Source organism: Pelodiscus sinensis, chromosome 2, assembly GCF_049634645.1.
Source record: "Pelodiscus sinensis isolate JC-2024 chromosome 2, ASM4963464v1, whole genome shotgun sequence".
NCBI classification, from domain to species: domain Eukaryota; kingdom Metazoa; phylum Chordata; order Testudines; family Trionychidae; genus Pelodiscus; species Pelodiscus sinensis.
The window spans coordinates 115,803,360-115,824,575 of NC_134712.1; the positions used below are offsets into that span (position 1 = coordinate 115,803,360).

Genomic DNA, 21,216 nt, shown 5'->3' on the forward strand with positions numbered 1-21,216 from the left:
AGAATGTGCTCTTCTTTCCTTTGTGTGAGTACTGCTAAATATAAGCATCAGAGTTACTGAAACTTCCAAAGAAAGTAACTAAACCATGAAACACTTATAAAAAGATTAGTCAATGAGATACACGAATGTGTACGTTTCACTTGTTTGTTGTATTTAAAGACTGCACCTCTTTCATTACTGTACAAGTGTTTTCATTTTAAAGTAACTAGTTAAGGAAGCTACATTTTTTAAAGCAATTCCAGAACATAACATGAAACTTGAAATGTAGACAACACCAAAAGTAGTAGAAAGTTAACATCCTGGTATCATCATGAATGCTACTAAAACAAGTCATGCAGAAAACACATGAGACTGCTTGTTAAATATATTTATGTTTATTAGCTTATCAGATTTCAAGGTAAAACCTTTTAAATGTCACTCTTCACTTTTCTCAGTCACTGTGCAGTTTAGGGACTTTCAGGATGAGAGGGATTCAGGTGAGAGAAGGCTCAAGACTAATCCAGAACAGAAGGGCAGGGAGAAAATCCCCCTAGCATTTCACTATCTTCTTCCCATGGAGACTTATCAGATAGGAATCACCACACTGAAAACCACTTGATGATTCATTGATTGAAGCAAGGAGGACAAACTGATGCTTCTGTTGCTCTGCCTTCCCCCCCCACCCCCCCACCAAGCTGTTCCTGAATACTCTAATCACAAATCATTGCGTCTTAAGGGTGGTGAGAGAAGGTCTCTTGAGCAAGATATGAGGAAAGAAACAGGAATTCTGGAGGGAAATGTTAATATGGGAGAAAGTATCTATATTGGTGAGGGGCATGAAGGTGTACAGTAGCAGAGGAGTCCAATTAGAGAAACTGATGCACAGGAGCAGAATACAATAGGACTTTCCTGCTTTTTCCACCTGGTAAACCTCCTGAGGTTTCTCAGAAATGAGCTGAGAATCAGGAAGGATCATAGAAAGGAGCTCAGGAGATCAGCAGGAGGGGAGCATTCAGGAGGGCAGTGAAACTTTGCCCTCAAGAAAAGGTCAGGGATGCAATTCCCTTCCTCCTCACTACCCACATCCTGTGGCACTTCTAAGATCTGTCAAATGGAGAACTGTCATTAAGTCCTACCCCACCCTCTTCCTGCTCGTACCCATGTGAGTCTTAGGATTAGCAGACTCCTTTATGAATCTTTTAGTGGAAAAATCTTCCACCCTGCCAATTTTCCCAAGAGGTTACATTTTCAGCTTTATTTCTATAAGGAAAAGGAATAATTATTTACTTATTTTAAAATATAAACTATGATCTCTATCTTCAAGCCCATCAGTCACTCCTATTGATGATCCAATTCAAAAGCTAGAAAATTAAGAATCTAAAGGATAAAGGTTTGATCTTGTGCATAAAACCCATAGCTCAATATTTTTCTGATTTCTGGTGGGATTTGTTTTGAGTATAAAAAAAACCTAGCTCTTGGCCCATTTCAATTTCATATTATATAGAAAAATTCTCTCAACACCAGATCTAATCTGCTGAATATGAGTCACACAAGGTGAGTGAGGTTTAATAACTGTAATTGGACCACCTTTTGTTGGGGAAAGAGAAACTGTATAGCTCTAAAGATCAGTACTGAAGGACATTACTTTACCCACCTTCCCTTTCTCATATCCAGGAAGTAACACAGATACAACAATAATGAAAACCACTAATTATAAGGTAGATATACATTTTTAGTGTGGCTCATAAGGTGCAGACATGGAGGAGTTGAGTTTATAATGGAAATTCATGTTATTTTAATTATGGAGCAACAAATCCTAATCCCACTTTCTTAAGAATTAATTCATTCTGCCTTCATCTTCATTCTTCAAGCCTTCACTGACTCTGGATGTTGTTTGTTTGCCTCTATCCTTTCCATATCCAGTACTGTTTTGGTTTGTTTTTAAACCTTGGATTTTTGTTGAATGCCTTGTGTGTTTGGTTCTCATCAATGAATTCTCCAGCAGAAATGCCGTCCCACTTCTGGAGTCCTCAAAAGTTCAAGTCTGGGTCTATGTGATTTGGGGAAAGCACTATGTACACTTACAAGACTCCACAAGAAAGATGAGCATATTCATCTTCAATTGAGACAGACAGAGAGAGACGGAGTTTCTGTGGCCATGTCTACTCTACACCCCTTTGTTGGCAGAGGGATGTAAATAAAACACATCGAAAGTGCAAAAGAAACAGGGATTTAAATATCCCGTGCCATATAGAAACAGTGCCAGAACGCAATTATGCAAATGAAGCACAGGATATTTAAATCCCTGCTTTATTTGCGCTTTTGATGTGCTTTATTTACGTCCCTCTGCCAACAGAGGGGTGTACTGTAGATGTAGCCCGTATGTATATATGCACAAATTAGTGGTGGCACTCAGGATCTTGGGAAACTGTCAATATGGCCCTCAGTGTTATAAAATTTGTGCATCAGAGACAAGTTTTTAAAACAGTGGTCAAGTGATCAAGTAATTTAACTTTAATAATTTATGGACAATGAACATATTATAATTTAGGGCTGCTTGAATGTCCACTGAAAGGAAAAGCCCTCCTTAAGTGTCTGATACATAAAGGAATTCCTCAGAATGAAGCATTAATAACCTCACTAATTTATAAAAAAGGAGCATCTTGAAATCAATCCAACTGATAACATTTGGCAATAAGGTTACCATCGCTGCAATTAGTGAATCATCTGGTCTTTATTATAAAAATAGTACTTTTTTGTAAACAGAAAAGTTTACACTATTTCCACCTTAAAATGAAATATTTTGGGCCAATTAAGAAGATAATGGTAACTGGGTTGTAATCTGAACTCCAGTTAACTTCCACTGAAGTCAGGAGCTATTTTGTACTTCCTAGAACTGTTAAGCTGAAAACCCTGTCAGGGCTTTGGCAGGTTTCCAATAAAAAGCGCATAATATTTTAAGATGTGTGTAACTCCTCCTTGGAATTAAATGATTACATGTACAATGCAGTATGGTACATTCCCTAAATTTGGCAGTGAGATTGTGCAAGAATAAGGTTACGGGCTGTGGTTGCTGGTTTCCCCTATTTAAGCTTGTCTATGGTACTACAGTATGCAATTCTACTTAATTACAGGAGATTTGTCAGTATACTATCACTTCCTACACTTCTGTTTATTGGGACTCACTCTTGAATGGCCACAAGTAACACTGCATGTGATAATGAATCTACGTAAACCTATTACAAGTGATATCAAAGACTATCTGAAGGTGCTTTGAATAATCAGAAAAAAGAAAAGAGACTGTAAATGTAGAATGCCTGACGGCATTCACATGGAAATATGTTTAGACAAGTCAGCTCATAGATTTTTAAGGTCAGAAGGGATAGGATTATCATGATGATCTGACCTCTAGTCTGTCCATGAGGAATTCGTGGACACAGCAACTCCCCAAAACTACAACTGCCAAAATACTATTATATCTTCTTTCATTATATTTGGGCAATAGCAACATTGTTGCCTGACTTCCTACAAGTTATCTGTTTGGTACTTAATACTAAATATTTAATGTTATTCAATTAATACTCAATGCTAGAAAACAGTTGTTTTCTAAACTGGCTGTCAAATGAACTCTTAAGAGGACAATATAACTATTCATCTAGGACTCGTATGTTGCTCATAATCACCCATGAAAATTTGTATAACAGCTCTGCTAGGTCAGTATTCTTTCTTCTGATAATAGCCAGGGCCTGATGCTTGAGAAGGAATGAATAGGACAATTACTGAGTAATTCATCCCCTCTCAGTCAGTCTCAGCTTCTGGCAATCAGGGTTTCAGGAACATTCAAAGCATGGGGCTGTGTACCCAGCCACCTTAGCTTTGGATATTGACAGGTCTATCTTCCATGAATTTATCTAATTCTTTTTTGAATCCAGTTATACTTTTAGCCTTTACAACTTTCCATTGTAACAAATTCCACATGTTGACTATACGTTGCATGAAGAATTACTTCGTTATGTTCATTTAAAATGTACTGTCTTATAAAGTGATCGCTGGTTCTTATGCTATGTGAAGGGATAAATAACACTTTTCTATATTCTTTTACCTCATTATTTATTATTGTATAGACCTCTATCATAACCCCCTTCTATTTTCTCCATTCTAAAATAATCCTCTTTAATTTCTCCTCACATGGAATCTGTCCCATAGCCCTAATCGCTTTTGTTGCCCTTTTCTGTACCTTTTCAAATTCTAATAATTTTTTTGAAACGGGACAACCCCAATGCATACGGCACTGAAGGTGTGGGTGTACAATGGAGTTATTTAGCATCATTGTGATATTTTATCTATTATATATTCCTTTCCTAACACAGTTAGCTTTATTCACTACTGCAGCACAATGGGCAGCTGTTTTCATAGACCAATCCATCATGACTAAGATCTTTTTAAATAATACACATAACTTAGAGCACATAATTTCATATGAATAGTTGGATTTTTCCTAATGTGAATTACTTTGCATTTATCAACAATAAATTTCATCTGCCATTTTGTTGCCCAGTGATCCAGTTTTGTGAGATCCCTTTGAAAATCTTTACAGTTAGCTTTGGTCCCGTCTTTGGTAATTTTGTATTATCTGCAACTTCACTACCTCACTGTTTAACCCCTTTTCCAGATCATATTGAAAAGCACAGGTCCCAAGACAGATCAGAAATCTCCAATATATATATCTCTTTCCATTTATTCTTTACCTTTTCTCTTACATTTTTTTCTTCTTTTAACACTTATTGATCCTTGAGAGGACCTTCCTTATGATCATAACTGCTTACTTTAATTAAGAATCTCTCATGTGGGACCTTGCCAAAGTCTTTCTGAAAGTCCAAGTATACTATTTCAACTGGATCACCTTTGTCCACACACTTGTGATATTCTCAAAAAATTCAGATAGATTGGTGAGGCATGATTTCCCTTTTCAAAAGCTGTATTGACACTTTCCGATCATAATGTTCATCACTGTGTCTGATAAGTCTATTCTTTACTATAGTTTTAATAGCTTGATTGGTATTGAAGTTATACTTACTGGTCTGTAATTGCCAGGAATCACTTCCATAATCTATTTTTTTTTAAATCCATGTGACATTAGCTATTTTTCAGTTATCTGATACAGAGTAAGATTTAAGCAATGAGTTGCATACTACAGAAAGTAGTTTTGCAATTTCACATCTGAGTTCCTTCTGAACTCTTGGGATGAATACCACCTGGTATGTGTACTGTATATACAGTATTGCATTATCCCCAGTCATCAAAGGGTTAATGTAGATATAAAACTGTTCAGTGATTTCAATGTTTGAATTTTCTTTTTTATAAAAATACCAGATTTTAAGAACAATGCTTTAATGTGGCTGTTCCAGATCTATTGCTGAATATATAATGAACTCCTCATTTGCTTACAAAGTCACCAGGCAACCCTACTAGTCCCTAACTCAGCCTTTTATTAAGCATTTCAGGATAGTTGAGCATGAAAGGAGATATCTGCAGCAATTTTGTGTACTATACTAACAATGCAAATCATTTCAAACTCCACCTGAATGTATTCAAAATTACTCCACCCACAAAAGCTGAAGTACATTCATTGGAAGGGTTATGAGAGTTCATTATATAGTAGAAGCACAAGTTTGTACAGAAATACTCTGTACTGGAAGAGATAACATTTTACTTTCAAACAACAAACATTTCTGGAAATAAACCAACTATATGGCCATAAAGATTTTCAGTCATAACATTTCTCATAAAAAATGATTAATCATTACAAAAAGGCAGGAAAATGAGACATCTATAGCCGCCCACCTTGACATTTTCGTTCTTTGAAAAAAAATCCCTGATCTGGTTTATGAACAAGAGCTGTCAGTGGTAGAGATTACTAGATTATTTAATCTATCAAGTGTATTTTGAGATGATGATCTTTTTATTCTTTGCATCAAGAAAACACAGTGACATTAAAAAGCGTTACTTAGAAATCAGATAAACATTGCCTATGAATATAGAAATCTTTAACAAGTACTCACATTTGCTATACTACTTTACACCACTTATTTCAACACAAAGAGAGATTATTTTTACTACTACTACTGCTGCTATTATTGTTCCTTTAAACTAATGCTTAAAGTCCCACTCACTTGTAGGAGGATCAAGTAATTTTTATTTTGGGTGATTGTACAAATACTTAATTTAATACCTGTGAAAAGAAAAAATATTTCCACCCAAAGTAACGATAGTTCTGTGAAAATTGCATTTTAATAGTCTTGCTTACTTGAGTTATTTTTTCAACTCCTTGGAAGCTGTGTTTCTCAAAGTGTTCAGCTATATTTATGAAAGTATGACGTTCCAGGTAGCGGCAGTTACTGAGTACAATTAAAAGCCTTTGCTCCTAAATCAAAGATGTTTTAAGGAAGGAAAATGAATAGCAATTAGTTTACACATTTTGATTGTTAAAAAATGTTTTATTGACTTGAATGTCAACAGTTACATGATAAGCATGTTGGTAAAATATAATTAATAAATAGTTCTGTAAACAAAATCCTAAAAACTAGTTAACGCTAGGTACAATGCTCTTTCCTACATTTGTTTATTCATTAAGGGCACTTTTTCTTATGGGCTCTCATGTCTAAAAGTATTCACTGGAATAAATGTGACTAATACAGATCTGTGATTCAGATCCCATTCCAAAAAGTAAGCCACAAACAGCTTTCCAAGAAGTGGTTTCTGCATTTTACTATTTTTTTCATAACCTGTTAAAAATGATGACCACCATAAAATGATACCAAAATCTTCACTTTCATATGAAACTGACTAAAGAATTTGGTTTTAACACTCAAGCAAAGGAAAGAAAACAGTTATTAAACAAATGCATTCCCAGCTTCTACATTAAACTAAATCAAGACAGAACTCAAAATCATTTCTGCAAATAATTTCAAACATTCCAAGTCATCTCTGTTCTCCAAATATTTTACCTTAAAAATCAAATATGGGTGAAATAAAAAATCATAAATAAAGCCTATATACCTAAATAAAAAATCATATAGGCTTTGTCTACATTGCAGGGTTTTTTCACAAGAAGCCTTTTGTGGAAGAGATCTTTTTGCACAAAAACACGTCTAGACCTCAAAGCACATCACAAAAGTGATGTGCTTTTGTGCAAGAGAGCATCCACACTGCACGGACATTCCTGCGCAAGAAAGCTCTGATGGCCATTCACAGAATGACCATTAGAGAACCTGTGCTTTTGCCGATAGGGGTTTCTTGTGAAAAAAACCCTTCTGGAGCATCCACACCAGCCTTCCTGCGCAAGAGCTCTAGCACAAAAAGGAGTTATTCCTTGTGGGGAGAGGAATAACTCTACTGACAAAAGCCCTCTGTTCTGCCAATTTACTTGCACAAAAACTCACTTGAGGTGTGGATGCTCCACCACGTTTTTTTAGTGTAGAAATAGCCATATTGAATGAGGAGATATCAGGACTGTTGGTCCCTGAGACTGGTGCAACAATATGAGACAAGATCTAGGAGAGAGGTTAGCACAGTCTAATTTTTCTCAGGAGGTAACAGAGGTAGGAACTCCCAAATTATAAATTCAGCTCTCGTGACTTTTTTTGTGCAACTGTGCACAATTCATTTAAATTCCCTAAGTTTATTTGTTTCTCTTGTGTCAGAAGAGAGTTCAACATGGTCATTTGCAAAGTGCTTTAAAAATGAAAATTTTCCAAGGATGAATTATCATAGTGAGGTGAAGGATATTAACATCTTATTAAGAATGAGATTTGCGAATCCTGATACATTCCCAACGGTCTTATAAACCACTAATGCTCCACAATGACTAATCTAATAAATGTTACCCATTAACTTGCCTACTACTTTGATTAATTACCATCACTTGTCTATACAATATTAAACCCAAACACAATACAAATGAAAATGAAAATGCAAAATATACTGAAGAATCCTAGAATGGTTATTTAAATATCTCTGACCTGATTTACTCTACAGCAGAAGGTTAATTTAAGATATGCAACTCCAGCTATGTTCATTATATAGCTGGAGTTGGTATATCTTAAATAGTGTTTCCATATCATCTACACAGTGAGAGGCTGACAGGAGCAAACACTCCCATCAGCTTCCCTTACTCCTCGTGAGGAGCGGGAATACCGGTGCCAATGGGGGTGCCCTCTGAGACCTAGGAGAGAGGTAAGGAAGGTCTAATTTACTATACTAGACCCGCTAAAACAAACCCTGGAAGATCAACCGCAGTAGTGTCTATCTTTCTCATAGAGTATACATGGTCTCTATGCTTTATCTACTCCATGTGTAAATGGGGGATAGTAATCCTTACTAATACTTGTAATGTTTTGAAATCCACAGATCAAAACTGTTCTATGTGCCAAATATATTAAACTATAGACATTAATGCTCTTTTTTACATTTGTTTATTAAATAAATCATTTGTACCTAAAATAATTCTTAAACAAATTTATTTTTCTGTTCTATAAAATATATGGCTGGCTAAAAGTATTGGGCTGCTAGCAATGATTTATTTATTTATTTATTTATTTTCTAAAAAAAAGCACTGAACCATTTGTTTGGGAGAAAAAAATCCTCACAATGTCACAAACTTAAATAACATGAAAATAAAATAGGTTGATAAAAATTAATGTTTACACATTCCTCAGATAATTACAATGATATAAGTACTCAATTAATATTAAATTTCAAAATTTAGAACTCTGGGTCTGATCCTACAAGCTTTTGCTCACTAACTGCGATTAGACTACTCATGAAAGTAAGGGCAATAGGTTGCTTCTTTAACAGTGTCGAAATTCAGCAGGAAAAGATTACTACAAATATAATAAGAGCTTCAAATTCATTCTCATAGGAGCATAATGTTGCATGTTTCCACAGTCCTTTTATGGGGGCATATGCTTTATGGGAATAAATAACTTAGAGTGTAACTTGAACCCCCCAAAAATGCAACATTCGGAATTTTATGGAAAAAACAACATGTCTGGTCTCTCATTCGTCACAGAATGTTCTGTTATAAGTACGATGACTTACCAAAGCAAACTACATTATTTAATACATTTATCTCTGTTATAAAAAATGAAATTTAATGATCTGTCTTAGGTATCTGGCTATTGTCACTTGAGTTTTAATTAAACATCGAAGGTCTGATCTCAATTGATATAATTAATGCTACCTTTGCTGATGTCAGAACTACGCCAGTTTATACACAGAGAGCGTACAGCCCTAACATTTCTTATTTTTTAAATAAAATTGGTGAGTAAGATTCTGTAGGAAATACACGGAATGTCCACCAATCTGAAGCTCAAGATAACTATAATATTAGCTTTTCTGATAATCTTGCAGTTAGTAAAGTTTTATATTACTTTGTAAAAAATAACTTAGGAACACACAAATGCATTACAAAAGACACTCAGTAAAAGATAAAAGCCTTATTCAACCTTTCATTTTACCGCAACAAGCCATACTTACGGAAGATAAACTAGAATCCTCATGAATGCTTCCAAATAAATCGGGAGATGAAACATCAACTGAAAGACTGAAATATTTTGAAAAAAGTGAACAGGAGATTATTCTTTTTGCTCTAAGCATTTACAAATCAGCTGTGATGTGTGATTCGTAGAGATTGACATGTCTGCTTCTTGAAAACTTTCAAGGTTTTCACACGTGGAACAAAATTCCAAATGCAATACAATCAAACCTTTAAAGCATATTTGCAAAATGGAATTGGGTTTAAATTCCATTTTTAAAATGCAAATTATCTGGTCTTCAGTTTGGGTTTCTCTCTCCGAGAGTCAGTCAAAATCAATATGGCTTTGATGGAAAATATTTAGCGGAAAGTATTTTGACCAGCTATAGTGCTGGGTTCAACTGCAAAGACTATAGAAAAATTTGGAGAGCTGCATCAAAGCATTTCATACTATGGAATAGAAGACAGAATGAGCTGTAGAGCTTTGCTAAATCACCCACAAACTGATGAAGAGCTTTGGAAACAGGTACTGATATACTAGCAATTATGTTGGGAGACTGGGGAGGAAGGCAAAGTTGCACCTTTCTGCACTCTATTTGATTTGCAATAAAATCATTTGTTCTCTACTCTTATACATCAACTAAAGATAAAACCAAGTAAAGAGAAAAAATAAAAGGGGTGTTTCAGGATGCAGTTTTAATCCCTGTGCTAAACAACCTGGCAAATCCATGCAATATTTTCTGGTTTTTTGTTTTATCAAGATAAGTTTCTAATTTACCTTAGAAATTCAGGTTCTTATGACTCCTTAGATCTCTGAAATTAGTGGTTCATGGAATAAAAGCAAAACTGTCAACATTGTAGTCGATATGTAAATAGAGCTAGGATAATGCTTAAGAGGGAAGGCAAATGCCATTTCTCTTTGGTAGATGTTATTCAGTGACAGGGGCAACTTCATTCATACAAATTTCTTGGAAGTCATAAATGTGACTAAAACCTCCAGGCATAGTTATAACCCTTGAAACAAAAATGGGCTGGTCTGGTGTAACAGTTACAACCTTTAGAATGATGATTCCCTTTGGAATCCCTTTGGAGGGATATTGAATAAGCTAGCTTTCATTAAACGTTATAATAGCTACTAAAAAAACAACTTTTTAATATTCATTACATTTCATTGCCTTATTCAATATCAGTCACACTTTTTTGATGTAGAAACATCCTACTTGGCTCCATAGCATTTTTGGTCAGAGCCAAAAATTATTCACAAATGCTATTTAATTCAAATAGCTAAGGAATATTGATAAAGAAAATGCTATAGTAAAACCCAAAAAATTTTATGTTGAAATTTGCAACTTCAAATATTCTGTGTTATTTTACTTACTGTGTGGTATCTATATCACCATCAGGCTTGGTGCTCAGTTGTTCCAGACAATCTATGAAAACCTATCAAATAATTAAAGACAATTATGAATTTTCCCATCAGAGCTTAGCTACTAGTACAAAAACTATCAAGTATTTCAACTTTTCTTAAGTGTATGTATTTTAATTGCAGCTGATATAACCATAGTAATCACAAATACCCCAATTTTTCTCAAACCTCAAATAATTGAGAACAGTAGAGTTTTAAATTAAACTCTGTAAATGTTTTCATTATCTTGTTAGTCTTTGTTTTTTTGTGGAAAAAAAGTTCTGTGCTATTTCTTTGTACCAACTCTCTTCTTCCTAAATGACCTCCCAAATTAGTGTTGAAATCATAGGACAGGAGGTCCATTGGTTTGCAATGACTGAATCTTTAAAATGCTTACATAGAGACTCCAAAGCAATGTCTCTTAGGCATCATAGTTTGATTTCTGACATTCCATCTGATAGCACAATATAAACAATTTTTTAAATTTCTGGGTATTGCTTTATTATTTTAAATTATTTTCTGTATTATTCATTATATACTTAAAAGATTACCTTAGAAATTTACTGCAAAGAGCACCGGTTTCTAATAGGAAACTAAAATCCAGAAATTCAGCTATAAACTGGCATCTCCACTGATTGTAACTGAACTATGCCAATTTATACCAGCTCAGGAGCTAAGCCTTAGTTTTGTATTAAAATCCAGTGCTCTTTGCAACCAAATTTTAAATTAATCTTTAAAATATATAACTGATAACCCAGAAAATGTTTGACATAAAGCTAGTGCTTAAGGAATTTAAGTGCTCTGATGAATCAGGATCTTAAAATCCCAGGAAGCATTAAGCATCATTATCCTTAAGAGTTACTGTCATTTGAAGATAAGATAATACTTAACGTCTAGATGATCTGATTTAAACAGCATATGACATCTTATCACTTTTGGGGGAAGGAGGGATGGATACAAAGTAAGACTTTAATCACTCATTTATGCTCCTCAATTCCATTTTAAAATTACCTGTATGATACCAATACTTAGCTGGCACACATCCTCCTGTGTTTTATGTTGCTGGAAAACCTGAAAAAACAACCATATAACATCAGTGGAATAACTTCAGATGGCCTTCTTCCAAAGGAAGGCAGTAAAGCAAAGAGTTATAAATAGCAAACCTAATTTCTCTGTGTACACTGTTCTTGTGAGTCTTCCCAGGGAAAGAAAAGTGGCTGGTAGAACAATTTCTATGTACCAGCATAAAGGATAGGACTAAGAGCATCCTATACTAAAGTATAGCATCCTATACTAAAGGGGGAACACAATTGGGCTCGTCTAGATTACGCTGAAGTTCCAAAAGAGGAGCTTTCGAACGTGAAAGTAGTCGGGAAGCGTTTTTTTAGCAACACCCCATTTTTCAAAAAGCCGCTTTTCCTCAAAAAATGAGGATCATGCAGCTTTTTTAAACCAAAAAAACCCGTGTCCTGACTACTACTTTTGAAAGTGAGATAGGAAGAAGATATGCAAATTCCCAGGGAATTTGCATATCCTCTTTCGGAACTTCGGTGTAGTCTAGACATAGCCAATGATGGGAACAATACAGACATACGATGCTACCTAGCTGTGGATAATTCCAATTTTCCTTACCCTGAAAGTGAAACTGTGATTAGAAAAAGGAGGGAGAAAGAATACATGAGTGGAGGAAAAAGTAGTAGCTAGCTTCCCTTTGACTTGTGTATCACACCAATTTCAAGAAAAAGGTTTCTAGTGATATGTAGGATGGGGGAAACTAAGTCAAGCTGAAGAGAGAACAGGGTGATAGTAAAAGCTCTTGGGACTTCTCAAGACCATCCTTGTTTTCACATGACATTTATGTCATGGGGAGAGATTAATCATGAAGTATTATCCCCTTCTGAGTTCTTCTGAGGAACCCTTACTGGAGAATAGGTACCTTAGTCATATATAAGACCAACAGAAAAGCAGTGTAGCAGCACCAGCACCCAATGCTATGAGATGCTGATCATCTCCTGAAGGATGCTCACATGTCACCCTGAAGTCAGTGGGAGTTTCTCATATCTTGTTACATCAGGTCCTCAAGGCAGTAAATGAATGGAAATAATACTGTTGTAGGGAAAACAAGGGGTTGAGTTATGTCCCTAATGTAATCTACATATGAGGTGTATTTGTAACTGGCTCTCTAGGGTACCAACAAGTGCAAGATCATACCTACTTGCGACCTGAAAGATACAGGTTACAGTCTTTTTTTTTTAATTACATTTAAGTACAGTTCTCTCACCTCCTCACCTTGCAATCAAAAGGTACTAAAAGTGCAATCTGAAAATGGACTCAGTATTGCAAGGGCTTTTTTTTTTTTTGGTTTGTCAAAGTGATGGAAAAATATTGTGAAACTTGAGTAATCTCTTAATTCATTTTATAACAGCTTTTCTGTAGCATCCACAACCACAAATAATACATAATAAAAATGTATTAATACAGTAATGTTTAAATCTAATAATTTACATACAAGGAAATAAAATGCATAAAAAAGACTTACACTGGCTTCTCCTGGTTTGCAGTCAAGAACACTCTTAAGTGACTGCAAGGAATGCATAATGCACTGCTCAAAGTGGGATGGCTAAAAGTAAAAAGATTGAGTTCCTAAATGAATATGTAATGTATATGATACAAACTACTATTATATACTTTTTTACAGTAAACAAAGGCATTCATTTCTTACTGATCCAAAATGGAAAAACACACAAATTACCTGATACTTGTAATAAAGAAAGCCCTTGTTTTAATGAGATACTTTGATATGGAAGCAAAAAAAAAAAAAAAAAAAAAAAAAAAAACCTCCATAAATAAATTTTCTTTCTAAGTGCCTGAATAAGGAATTCCTCCACTGAACAGTTTCTTTGCACTAAGTCTGTAGTGATATTCTTACACCTTGTTTGTGATTGCATGCATAGCTACACAGGAAAAGTCTGGGGGTAAAACCCTGACCTCAAAGTCTATGGCAGAAGTCATATTAACTAACAGGCCTAGGACCTAAAGTATATAAATCTAGAATTTGTAGAATTATCTCTAGCAGCTAATCTTCCCTTAGCCTCCTCTCTTGTTCAGAATAGTATCATTCCTATTTGAAAATACCTAAGGGATAAATTGTGTTTCCAGAGGGGAACATGAAAGTGAGAAAGCTATCTCCATGCTAGAAGAAGGAAGATGGGGCCAGCTGATTTGGCTCAAAAATGGGAGCCAAAAACTTCTAAGTTCATTCTGCCCTTTACCCTCTGTGTAGCTTAGAGTAAGTCATTTCACTTTGGTTTCCCCAACCTATCACACTGATATAATCCTTATCCTCCTCACATAGGTGCCATGAGGACTGATTAATGTCTGAGGATAAATTTGAAAATATAAAGCAGTATACTAAAATACAACCTAATTATTAATATTTAGAACAAGATCTTGAAGGCATACATCAGAGAAAGAGAGCTAAAGGGGCATGAAGGAGGTACATTTTCAGTAGAGAAGTAAAATGCTGCTCTTTTCATTTTTGTTCTCATGTAGATTTTTACTGCCTGAGAAGAAAACAACAAAGTTTCTCTGTACGTTAAACTCTGGGCATTACTGGTCCCATGGCTGTAGGTTTCTGACAACAGTATTCCAAAATATGTGTTAACAGTTGTGTAAATATTGAAGATGTTAATAACTAATTGTCTTACATGAAGTTTACACATATAGTTTAAGTTTAGGCTGTCTCCAAAGGGCCTCTCTGATCTTGGTTTACCTTTGGAAATTTTGCTGAAGATTCCCATCATTATGACAATTGATTCAAATCCACTGGTGGTATTAACAGTGGGATTATTCATATAGATGAGGCATCAGCAGCTGCCAATATTCTAAGCACTGGGCCAGATTCTGAGCAGTATTAGATGACACCATACTTAAAATGATGGCAAATCCCTAAAGACCTATATATGTACTAGCAATCCTCCCAATATTTCAGCCCTTGGAAGAGCTAAACTGATGGGAAATTTTTTCAAAAAATCCTAGGATAGATATAGCACAGTCGCATGATAATGAAGCACTAATAAGATTTTGTTTATAATTATTTGTTCTACAAAAGAATGATCACATATGCAATCCTAAATGAAAGAAGGAAGTGGGGCATTGTTTTGGACTGAAATGATGTGTTGCTAATAGTCTAGCATATTTTTTCTAAAAAGTTAAAACTGATACTCAAATAGGAGGGAGTGTGTATTGTCTTACTGTTAGGAAGTGGATTTTCCAGCAAAGAAAAAAAGCCATCATGGTCTTGACTAAACAATGAGGTGATTCCAAAGTGTCAGTTGAAACTATACCTGAATTGTTAAATCATGCAATCCATGTCTATTGAGTCCCAGCTATATTGGCAGAGAATATATCTAGACTTGATAGAAACAGAAAGTTTCAGTCTTGAGAAAAATAAACGCCTTTAAAAAAAAAGCCATGGTGAAATTAATAAGAATGATTTGGATAATGGCATCATGGCATCTATTGATGCCACTCTACAAGAATAATCCCATTGTTGCTATCAGTGGTGGATCTAAATCAGTTGTAATAATGATGGAAAATTTTCACAAAATTTTTGAGGGTAAACAAGGCTAGAGAAGCCTGTGGAGATGGCTTAAGCTTAAATTATATGTGTAGAATGCAATTTATTACATTTGCTGATGATACTCAGCTGTGAGGGGTTGCATGCACTTTGGAGGACAGGATTAGGTATCAAAACAATCTTGACAAACTATAGAAATGTTCTGAAGTAAACAAGATGAAATTCAATATAAAAAATGCAAAATACTATACTTAGAAAGGAATAATCAATTATACAAATACAAAACCAGAAAAACTACCTAGGAAGGAGTATTACAGAAAAGGATCTGGGGGCTATAGTATATCAAAAAATAAATATGAGTCAACAATGCAAAACTTTTGTAAAAAACCTGAACATAATTCTGGGACATATTAGCAGGGATATTGTAAGCAAGACACAAGAAGTAGTTCTTCCTCTTTAGTTAGCACTGATACGGACTCAACTGGAATACTGTGTCCAGTTCTGGGCACCACATTTCAGAAAAAGATGTACACAAATTAGAGAAAGTCCAGAGGAAAGCAATAAAATGATTAAAATTCTATAAAACATGAATTGTGAGGAAGGATTGAAAAACCTGAGTTTGTTTAGTCTGGAAAAAAAAGAGGAGTGAGGAGGGATATGAAAATGGTCTTCAAGTACAGGCAGTCCCCGAGTTACGCGGATCCGACTTATGTCGGATCTGCAGTTACGAATGGGGTTTGCTGCCCATCTCCCTGGTCTGCTGGAGACCAGCAGACCAGGGAGACGAGGAGCAAAGCCGTGGAGCACGCGGGCAGCGGACAGCCCAGACGCGCCGCGGCTGTCCCGCTGCCGGTGTCCTCAGAGGCTTTGCTCCCCGTCTCCCTGGTCTGCTGGTTTCCAGCAGACCAGGGAGATGCTGAGCAAAGCCTCGGAGGACCTGGGCGGCGGGACTGCGGTGCGTCTCGGTCCGCTGCCAGCATCTCCCTGGTCTGCTGGGGCGGGGGGCCCAGCTAGTACGCCCGCCCTCCCCCCCAGCAGACCAGACTTTTCTCCGGACGCCTGTGGTACAGCAGCTGGGGCGCTGCCGGTTGGTCCCAGCTGGGGCGCTGCCAGCTGGGGCACTGTTGGTCAGTTTCAGCTGTGGCTGAATCAGGACACCTGGGGCAGAGCAGCTGGGGTGCTGCTGGGTTGGTCCAGTAGCGCCGAGAGTGGCGCTACTGAAGCAACCCAGCAGCACCCCAGCTGCTCTGCCCCAGGCGTCCCCAAGTCAGCCGCTGCTGAAACTGACCAGCGCTGACTACAGGAAGCCCGAGGCAGAGTTGCTGTGCCCCGGGTTTCCTGGAATCAGCCGCTGATCAGTTTCAGCAGCAGCTGACTTGGGGATGCCTGGGGTTCTTAAGTTGAATCTGTATGTAAGACCAACTCTGCCTCGGGCTTCCTGTAGTCAGCCGCTGGTCAGTTTCAGCAGTGGCTGAATCTGGACGCCAGTTCCGACTTACAGACAGATTCAATTTAAGAACAAACCTACAGTCCCTATCTTGTACGTAACCCGGGGACTGCCTGTATGTAATAGTTGTTACAAAGAGGAGGTTGAGAAAGTGTTCTCCTTAACCATTGTGGACAGGACAAGAAGCACTGACCTTAAATTGCAGCAAGGGATATTTAGGTGAACATTTGGAGAAACGTCCTAACTACCTGAGTATTGAGTACTGGAAATTGTCTATGGGGGCTGTGGAATATGCATCACTGGAGGTTTTAAAAATCAAGTTAGACAAACACCTCTCTAGCAACTGTCTATCTAGATCATTGATATCTTAGATTTCAGTGGTTCAAGAGCCAAATTAGCAATGAACGTTACCCAGAAGAGCTACAGTAGTATGAATTGATGGTTTCACTTATTATTTAAATATGTATGCATCATTCTCACAGCAAAATGACTGACCAAGTATTATTTTATCAACTATCGTTGATACTACTAACAAAGGAGGCATACTAATTGGTTAATAATTAAATACAATGTTATAATATCATATGCAGAAGACATATTAAATAGCCACTTGTGGCTCGTGAGCCTGAGTATCACTTGTCTAAACTATACTTTGGCCTACTTCAGTCTTAACTCTCACTTGTACTTTAAAAGGATACCCATTGAAGACAAACTATTCCTGCCCCCACTTTTCCATAAAATGAGACTTAAGACACAACAAAGCTTTTACCATGAAAAGCTTTGTGTGAGGTAGATAAGTTCTTCCAACTTTACGGATGAATAAAAAGAAAACCAGAATGATTAAGGGACTTGCCCAAGGTCATAGAACACTCAGTGGTAATTGAGAATAAACGCAAGAAGTCATGACTCCCAGTACTCGATTTTAATAACCAGAAAACACTCCTTCCCACATTATGTGTATCTGAAATGCTTCATGCCCTCCTACTCAACTTCATTCAAACATATTTATAGTAACAAATAATCAAAACTCCAGACAGAAGGCCTACCCAATATGGTCTTATATAATATACACAAGGCACAATCCTCCCACAGCCACTTCTGCTTTCTCAGACTGTTTTCGAGTCATGCCTACAATGTGCTTGTCATGTTTTAGCCATTAGTCATTACTATTTCTTTCCCGAAAGCACCATGCTAATTTATTTGAATATGGTTTCAAATCATTTATTGTTTGTCTGTGAGCAACCTCCTAAATTAGTTGGCTCATTATACCAGAAAAGCAACTTCTTATATCTGCAACAGTCCAGCTTCCATTAAGTTATGAAACACTAGGGCATGGACTGAACTTGTCAAAAGCTGAGAAAACAAACTCTGTATTTTAGAAATACATCCATAGCTACAAAGAAAACTTTTTCTAAAAAATCTCAACATAATCTTACTAAGGAAGCTCAGTAAAAACTATATGGGGACTCATAAAAAAAATCGCAACTTTCTCTACTTAAATACACTCTTCCCCTATGTCCTTCTTTTCATTCTACTCATATTAAAGGACCAAACCCGGGAAAGCTATACTCATCTAAGTACTCATGTGAGTAGGTTCAATAACATGAACTGTTACTCACATAACTAAAGATTATTCACGTACTGTTCAGCAGCACTGAATTTGAAGACACTGCTTTTGAAAACCTTATCCATCAATTGAAATTTATTAGTTTTTAAAACTACTTTGGACTATGCTTATGCTCACTGACATGTGTAAAAAAATCCACCAGGAGAAAAATAACTCCTGAAAAAGTGAAACAAGAAAAAGAGAGAAAACTTTTGATTTTCTTGGTTAGATTTATATACCTATGAATATTTGAGAAAGCAAGTAGAGAGGGGAAAAAGAATTCACTTAGGGATATAATCTCACCTCTACCTAAACTGTAACTCATTGTAGATGAGAACTGATTTGTTTTATTTTGTACCATATTTTAACTCTCTTATAAATACCTATGCATATACATGTGTAAATGTAAGTACAAGTATAATATGTTGCAAAACTTTTAATACTCGTGAAAAGAAAAAAAATGAAATTTTCACAAGTTATATGTTTATAATTACTAAAACACACAAAAGTGCACCTACCAGAGATGTTAAACCTTCATTATCAACCACCCAATCTTCCTTTTCAGCTAACCTCTTCACATCTATAAAAAGAAAAGGTGCTCTCTATATATATATATATATATATTTAAAAACCTCTTTGAACTTCAGAATAGACAAAACCATAGGCACCTAAGAGTGATGAGTAGGCATACAAAAACATTGGCCTTACATAAAAGATTTCTGCCACTAAATGATTAATAAAGGTGCACATACAAGAGTTTTCTGCTGTTTTCTCCTACAGAAGTAAAATGTATGGTGCATTGCAACAGTTGCTGACATCCCACCTTTTACTGGAAAGCTTGAGGTTAATGGAATATTGTTATAGTGCTCTTTTTTAATGGACATGTTGTGTACCCCATAAAATAGGCATTATATTTAGGAATCCAAATGTTTATTTTTCCTTGATCAAGCCAATTAGAAAAACCAAATAGTCAAATACATAACTTTATCTGAGATCAGGACAAGTGTTAAGACTCACATAATTAGATAAAAACCAACAGATAGTCTGGTAGCACTTTAAAGACTAAAAAAAAAAACACTTAGTTGGTATCATGAGCTTTCGTGGGCACAGCCCACTTCTTCAGATAACTGGAGTTTTGTATGTTCAGAACCAAAATAAATAGAGGAGAGGGGGAACAAAAGGAGGCAGTGGATATATAAATATCAAAGGGAAAACCAAGCTGGTATGTAACAGGCAAAACTGATAGTCTATAAGCACCTAAAAACTGGATAGTTAAAAGAAGCAGATAAAGACCATTAGTTAGCAATTAGAGAGGAAGAGTGTAGATTCTGGTGTTAGTACTCTTCCTCTCTAATTGCAAATTAATGGTCCTTATCTGCTTCTTTTAACTATCCAGTTTTTAGGTGAATATAGTTTCTCAGTTTTGCCTTTTACATACCAGCCCGGTTTTCCCTTTGATATTTATATACTCACTGCTTCCTTTTGTCCCCCCCCCCCCTTATTTATTTTGGTTCTGGACACGGAGATATACCTATCTCATAGAGCTGGAAGGGACCTTGAGAGGTCATCGAGTCCAGTCCCCTGCCCTCACGGCAGGACGAACATCCCTGACAGGTTTGCTTCAGATCCCTAAATGGCCCTCTTGAGGTATGAACTCACAACCCCAGGTTTAGCAGGCCAATGTTCAAACCACTGAGTTATCCCACCAACACTCTGGTCATCTGAAGAAGTGGGCTATGCCCACGAAAGTTCATGATGCCATCTACATGTTATGTTAGTCTTTAAAGTGCTACCAGAATCTTTGTTTATTTGTAAGTTTATCCTGCACAGACTAACTTGGCTAGCCCTCTGAAGATAATTATATAAAATACTTATAAAATGTATGGGTTGGGTTGAGAGTCCTCAATTAGGATCAGGACTCCAGCGTGCTAAAAGTTGCTCACACATATATGAAAAGTCTGGCCAGGCCCTGAAGCACTTATAACAAGAAAGTACATAAGAAAAAAAAATTATAAGAAGGATAACAAAGAGGAGGGGAAGAAGAGGAGTATAAGAATCAGTTACATACAATTTAGGTACCTATCAGCAGCTACAACGGTTACCCCATTTAACCTTCAACCCAGTCATCATTAATAGGTAGATTTGATTGATAGATTGATTAACTGGTGTTGTGAGATTGATTAATAGGCAAAGGAGCATCTTGTAGTACACTCAAGAAGTACTAGACTCTGAAAAGTGTCTATGTAAAATTTGTTACCTTCCCCAGAACCTGCCAACTTCATATTTGTGTTACACATATACAAAGAAAGGAGCTGAATGACATTCCTTCTTGAGCATCATCAAAAGAACTGTTTATTTAATTTAAGTCAGTTACACTTGTACAGTCCTCATTGTCTAGCTTGACATTAGCATAATTCAGTTTGCATGATGTTGGTGCCAGTGATGATGCATGACAAGAAAAGAAATCACCTTGACTCTCAGGGCTGAGATTGAGTTTATAGGACTGGTGATTAAAAAAATACTCTTCTATTTTCTTGTAAACTGAACATGTGTACTACTAAAAGACAATAAGCATCCCACACAGTGCATCCCACACAGTAACTTTTCAGTTTGACAATTGTAAAACAAAACAACACTTGATTCCAGCAAAAATCCATTTGCAAAA

The 21,216-nt window shown here is 36.2% G+C and overlaps 1 protein-coding gene across 4 annotated transcripts in view; it reads right to left on the reverse strand.

The window, feature by feature from the left end:
- Positions 1–21,216, reverse strand: part of EXOC2 (exocyst complex component 2) — a 190,604-nt gene that overhangs the window by 65,022 nt on the left and 104,366 nt on the right. For all 4 annotated transcript variants that reach the window (XM_075921345.1, XM_075921343.1, XM_075921344.1 and 1 more), the window contains 6 exons: positions 19,070–19,131; positions 13,459–13,539; positions 11,931–11,990; positions 10,893–10,954; positions 9,517–9,583; positions 6,287–6,403 (listed from right to left, as the gene is read on the reverse strand). In XM_075921345.1, the coding sequence (XP_075777460.1) occupies positions 6,287–6,403; positions 9,517–9,583; positions 10,893–10,954; positions 11,931–11,990; positions 13,459–13,539; positions 19,070–19,131 (449 nt within the window). The remainder of the gene's footprint in view (positions 1–6,286; positions 6,404–9,516; positions 9,584–10,892; positions 10,955–11,930; positions 11,991–13,458; positions 13,540–19,069; positions 19,132–21,216) is intronic.